General features: G+C 45.4%; 1 protein-coding gene across 1 annotated transcript in view; it reads right to left on the bottom strand.

Annotated features, from left to right (window-relative positions):
* Positions 1–820: 820 nt before the first annotated feature.
* Positions 821–6,000, bottom strand: part of sanbr (SANT and BTB domain regulator of CSR) — a 66,450-nt gene continuing 61,270 nt past the window's right edge. The window contains exon 21 of the mRNA XM_060934810.1: positions 821–1,258. Within this exon, the coding sequence (XP_060790793.1) occupies positions 1,222–1,258 (37 nt within the window). The 3' untranslated portion in view covers positions 821–1,221. The remainder of the gene's footprint in view (positions 1,259–6,000) is intronic.

Genomic DNA, 6,000 nt, shown 5'->3' with positions numbered 1-6,000 from the left:
ATTCCTCTAAGCTTGTACAGTCAGTGGAAAGCGGCTACAGCACTTGGCTCTGAAAAGTGCTGCTTCTTTGCTTATGGCAGACATAACCCCAGAACAGCTGATTACCATCACCCACAGAAGTGCCAGTTTCTCCAGTGAATAATCTTCAGTCAGCTAAAGTTAGGAAAAGTGAACTCCAATTAACTCAACAACAGCCAATCCAATTCATCTTCATCATCAGTGGCAATCTCTCTCTCTGATCCCACTTCTTAAATATCAGATAAGTCACATGATCACACAACACAGAATTCAGCTTTTCATGATGCTTTAAGCAAAATAAAACCCAGTCACATTAGAGTTTAGCTTCTATTTTTATTGTAGATAATCTGGACTTAATTTGTTTTGTTGTGGTTGTTTATGAGAGTTTAAAGTGCAGGTTATTATAGCAGGGTATGTATGTATACTGTATATGGGCAGCACAGTGGTGTAGTGGTTAGCGCTTTCGCCTCACAGCAAGAAGGTTCTAGGTTGGAGTCCAGTGGCTGACAGGGGCCTTTCTGTGTGGAGTTTGCATGTTCTCCCCGTGTCCGCGTGGGTTTCCTCCGGGTGCTCCGGTTTCCCCCACAGTCCAAAGACATGCAGGTTAGGTTAACTGGTGACTCTAAATTGAGCGTAGGTGTGAATGTGAGTGTGAATGGTTGTCTGTGTCTATGTGTCAGCCCTGTGATGACCTGGCGACTTGTCCAGGGTGAACCCCGCCTTTCGCCCGTAGTCAGCTGGGATAGGATCCAGCTTGCCTGCAACCCTGCACAGAATAAGCGCTTACAGATAATGGATGGATGGATGGACGGATATTTACTTTTATTTTTACCTGAGATCAGAACATGAACATGTGCACATTGTATATGATAGGTTACAGAATGATATAGACAGGAATTACAAGTGCAAAATAAAATAAAGGAGAAGAATGAAAAGATACGCTTATGAAGCTAGCAGCACAATATGTAAAGGAGTGGGCAAAGTTTTGGAAAGCTTCTGCCAAGCTATTAGTATCCAGTACGTTTTAATCAGGTTCTGCTGTATGAATGAATGATTTTACTGGCCTCCATTATGATACTGCAAACCTCTCGACTGTCTGAAAACGGATGGATAAAAAGGACTTTTTTAAAAAACACCTCTTCAAAAAAGTCCCTTGTTTCATTCACATGCTTGTCAGCACTTCTGTATCTTCAGTTATTTCTTTTACGTTGGTCTAGACTGTCCAGAGCGCGTCTTCGCCCTAAGAAAAGACCAAAGAAGAGTTAAAAATGGATGTGAAACAGAGAGAGAAAAAAGCAGGATTAAACAATCACCAGTTTAACATAATAAAGAATAATTATTAGAAAATCATTTTTGTGCTAGACTGTTAAGGCGTGTGTCGACATAGATGTGTCTGAAGTTACAGGAAACAGTTCACATCATTGAATATACGCTATTCCTGGAAGTAGGCTTCCAGGTATGGGGGGAAAAACCCAGATAATGGGAAAATAAAGGTGTTGTAGAATTTAAATGTATTTATTTTTTTTTTTTTGTGGGGGGGGGGGGGGGATTTCCCCCCAGATCTCTCATATTTGAGCATAGTGTTTCTTCAGCTGATACAACAGACTATATTTTATATATTATATTTATATATAAAGCACAACACTGTAGAACTCACTCATTGTTAAGAAGGTGTTGATTAATTTTCTATAACAGTAGCACTTAACAGTAGTACTGACTGTAATACAAATCACAGGTTTATATTAACATACTTGATTGAATACATTATCGTTTCTATCGTAACATCTTACAAAGGGACTACGGCCGATAAAAAAAAATAGGTGCAACTGCTGACTGTCAGAATGCAGGCGCTTACGGATGTACTGTATGTGCAGAAGAGAGCGGGATGCAAACAGTAAACAGAGCCAAGACGAGAGACTGAAATCGAGGTCGGTAAACTAGCGTGGGTTGGGCGATCGGCGAACGATGTAATAGAGGAAAGACAAAGAGCGAAAACGTGAAAGGATAAGAAAAAGTCAGAAATACGAAAGGCAATCAGAAAGATATAAGGCTTGGTATGAACTGAGGGAGCAGAACGATACTTCGCACTGGAGTAGTGTGAGTGAGTGGCTTAAATAGGGAGAGAGGTGATTAGGAAGATAAGTGACAGCTGTGATTAGTAATTGGGAGACAGAGGGCGCTGTGAGTCTTGGGGATTGTAGTTCAGGGTGTCCATGTTTGTAGTCAAAGCGTTCTCAGCAGGTTTACTGACACTGATATAGTGAATGTTTTATCAGGACACTTTAATTTTTCATTTTTGGAAGGAGTATCTAGTGTCAGAGTTTTCTAACATTCAGAGGGAAGCTATGCTTCAGAACAGCAAGGTTGGCACTGATCAAGTAAGAAAATGTATTTTTTCTTGTTAACTTAAAGACAGAGGAAAAAAAAGAGGCTGGTGAGAGAACAACAGTAGCTGCTATAATGTAAGTGATAAAGTAACTAATTTCACAGACAAGCTTTATTTATATTCAACAAGTGTCAAAAAGCTAGTTAAACAGACAAAGAATCCCTTTCTTTGAAATACCATCTCAGTGTGGCACTCTGCACACCAGCATGTTGGAGACACACCAGCATTATCACAGTTTTCCTGTATATGGGGCAACGATTGTTTCATACCAGGGAGAGCAGATGGAGGATTTACAAATCTGAGAAAACTTCAGATTTATATGTAGAAGGCAACTTGCTGTCGTATAATCAGCTGTGTGAGAAATATGACATTCTAAGAAAAAATTTCTTTAAATACTTACAGCTGAACTATTTTATCTTTTCCACACAAACAACTGTTGTCTGTACCACCACTGTTTAAGATTGAGGAATTAACTCTATCCCACATGAATGGTAGAGGACAATTCTCTTTGTTCTATGAGTTAATGTTAAGATATTCAAAAGAGTCATCTTCCAAAAAGCTGGATGCATGGAGAGTTGACATAAAGGAGGACATTCATGAAGCTAATTGGGAAATGGCTTGGTTTAAGGGTCAGACCAGTCTATTAACACAAAATTTAACTTATTAGAATATAAATGGTTGATGTGTACCTATCTTACAACTAGCAGGTTTAAATCACATATTCCCTAATATCCCCTGATATCTGTGTAAAGTCCAGAGAGGAAAAAGGTGCATTAATAAATAATAACGTATGGGCACTGTGTGAGACGGCTGCCTCTCCAGTAGCTCTGTAGTTTTTAGCTCTTTAAACCTCTTTTTTTCACCTTTTTTTACTTTTCTGCTCTTCTTACGAAGACATAGTGTGTTTTACTATATAACATGGATATATTTAACTTTAACACGCAACCAGGAGCCAGTTTTCTCACTTATTCGAGAGAGGAGCTGCTGGCCCTGAAAACAATGGGACGAGCCGGGATACGACACCCCATCCCGGCCGAGCTGAGGAGGAAACCCAGGGGCTACAAGGCTGGAGTTAAGCTAAAGGCTAGGCTAGCAGACAACCGGCGGTGCTACAAACCATCCATTCCCTCCGTTATCATGGGGAACGTGAACTCGCTGCCGAATAAAGTCGACGAGCTTTCCGCTCTGAACAACCAGTGGATTTACCAGGAGAGCAGCTTATTTATCTTTAAGGAGACATGGCTAACACACCTCGTACCGGATGCTAAGGTGGACCTGCAGGGATTCACTGCTGTGAGAGCCGACAGAGACACTAACATGCGGGAAAAGCAAAGGTGGGGGACTCATCATTTATGTTAACAATCGCTGGTGTAACCCGGGACATTTCTCCGTAAAGACAGTTTTATGTTGCCCAGACTTGGAGCTGCTAGCCGTGAGCCTGCGGCCATATTATCTGCCAAGGGAGTTCAGTCATGTGATCACCATCTGTGTTTCCATCCCTCTGAGGGCAGACGCAGCCGCTGCATGTGAGAGGATTCACTCTGTCACAGCAAGGCTGCAGACACAGCACCCTGAGGCATTTATCATCATTTCTGGGGACTTTAATCACGCTACTTTGGACTCTACTTTGGCTGCTTTTTACCAGGCTGTGGACTGTCCAACAAGGAACAACAGGACAATTGACTTGCTGTATGCTAATGTGAGGGATGCATACAGAGTCACACCCCTCCCCCCACTAGGGAAGTCTGACCACAACCTGGTTCTTCTACAGCCGAAGTACACCCCCCTGGTTCAAAGGCAGCCTGCAACAACTAGCTCCATCAGGAAGTGGTCCCCTGAAATGGAAGATGCCCTCAGAGACTGCTATGACATCACAGACAGGGATATGCTGCTTAGCCCACACTGTGAGGACATAGAGGGGCTGACACATTGTCTGACAGATTACCTCAACTTCTGTGCAAACGTGGTCTCCCCCGCTAAGACTGTACAGTGTTACCCTAATAACAAGCCATGGGTAACACAGGAAGTCAAAGCTGTCCTCAACAGGAAGAAGGCTGCCTTCAGGAGCAGGGATAGGGAGGCAATGAAAGCAGCACAGCAGGAGGTAAAACACTGCGTGAGGGAAGCTAAGGACCGCTACAGGAGAAAGGTGGAGCAGAAGCTGAAGGAGAACAGCATGAGGGAGGTCTGGGAAGGTGTGAAAACCATCACAGGCCACAATACAAAGACCAGAGTCGTTGAGGGGACAGTGGAGAGGGCGAATGAGTTGAATGACTTTTTCCAATCGGTTCAACCAGCCCACGTCCCCCCCACCCTCTCCCTCACTGCAGCCATCTCTCCTTCTTCCCTCAACACACCTCCCCCCAGTCATCACAGCAGCCCCCTCCTCCCCCACCTCAACACAGACTCCTCCATGCATTACTGCAGACCAGGTCAGAGGTCAACTGAGAAAGCTTCACCCCAGGAAAGCAGCAGGCCTGGACAAGGTGTGTCCCCGACTACTGAAGACCTGTGCTGCTGAACTGGGTGAACCACTCCAACGCATCTTCAACCTTAGCCTGCAGTTGGGGAGAGTGCCCACCCTCTGGAAGACATCATGTATCGTTCCAGTTCCCAAAAAGAAATCAGCCCAGCGAGCTGAACGACTTCCGACCGGTGGCACTCACTTCACATCTGATGAAGGAGGTTGGAGCGGCTCTTCCTCAGCCTTCTCAGACCCCAGGTACAACATGCCCAGGACTGTCTGCAGTTTGCGTACTGGGCAGGTGTCGGTGTGGAAGACGCCATCCTCTACCTGCTACACCGAGCCCACTCGCATCTGGATAAGGGAAATGGCACGGTGAGGATCCTCTTTTTGGACTTCTCAAGTGCCTTCAACACCATCCAGCCCCTACTGCTTCAGGACAAACTGAACAGGATGCGAGTGGACCCCTGGCTGGTCACCTGGATCTCCAGCTACCTCACTGACAGGCCGCAGTACGTCAGGCTGAAGGACACATCTGACACTGTGATTAGGAGCACCGGAGCACCCCAGGCCACGGTACTGGCCCCTCTTCTCTTCACCCTGTACACGGCGGACTTCTGCTACAACTCGGAGCTGTGTCACATTCAGAAGTTTGCCGATGACACAGCCATCGTTGGGTGTATCAGTGACGACAGAGAGGAAGAGTATAGGAGCCTGGTGAGGGACTTTGCTGTGTGGTGCAACAGGAACCATCTGCAGCTCAACACCTTGAAGACCAAGGAGCTGGTCATTGACTTTAGGAAGTCCAGACCAAGGTCACGACCAGTTCTGATCGAGGGAGTCAAGGTGGAGGCTGTGGATTCCTACAAGTACCTCGGGCTGTGGCTGGACAGCAAACTGGACTGGACTTGCAACACCAAACACTTATACAGGAAGGGACAGAGCAGGCTATACTTCCTTAGGAGGCTGCGGTCCTTTAACATCTGCAGAAAACTCCTGTGGATGTTCTATCAGTCTGTGGTCACCAGTGTCCTGTTTTATACCGTGATGTGCTGGGGGGGCAGCACATCCAAGAAGGACACATCCAGGCTGGACAAACTGATCAGGCAGGCCGGCTCTGTGGTTGGCATGA

The sequence above is a fragment of the Neoarius graeffei genome, chromosome 11 (assembly GCF_027579695.1).
Source record: "Neoarius graeffei isolate fNeoGra1 chromosome 11, fNeoGra1.pri, whole genome shotgun sequence".
In the NCBI taxonomy this organism is placed as follows: Eukaryota; Metazoa; Chordata; class Actinopteri; order Siluriformes; family Ariidae; genus Neoarius; species Neoarius graeffei.
The sequence above is the reverse complement of the archived record's forward strand: the minus strand, read 5'-3'. Positions and strand labels throughout refer to the sequence as shown.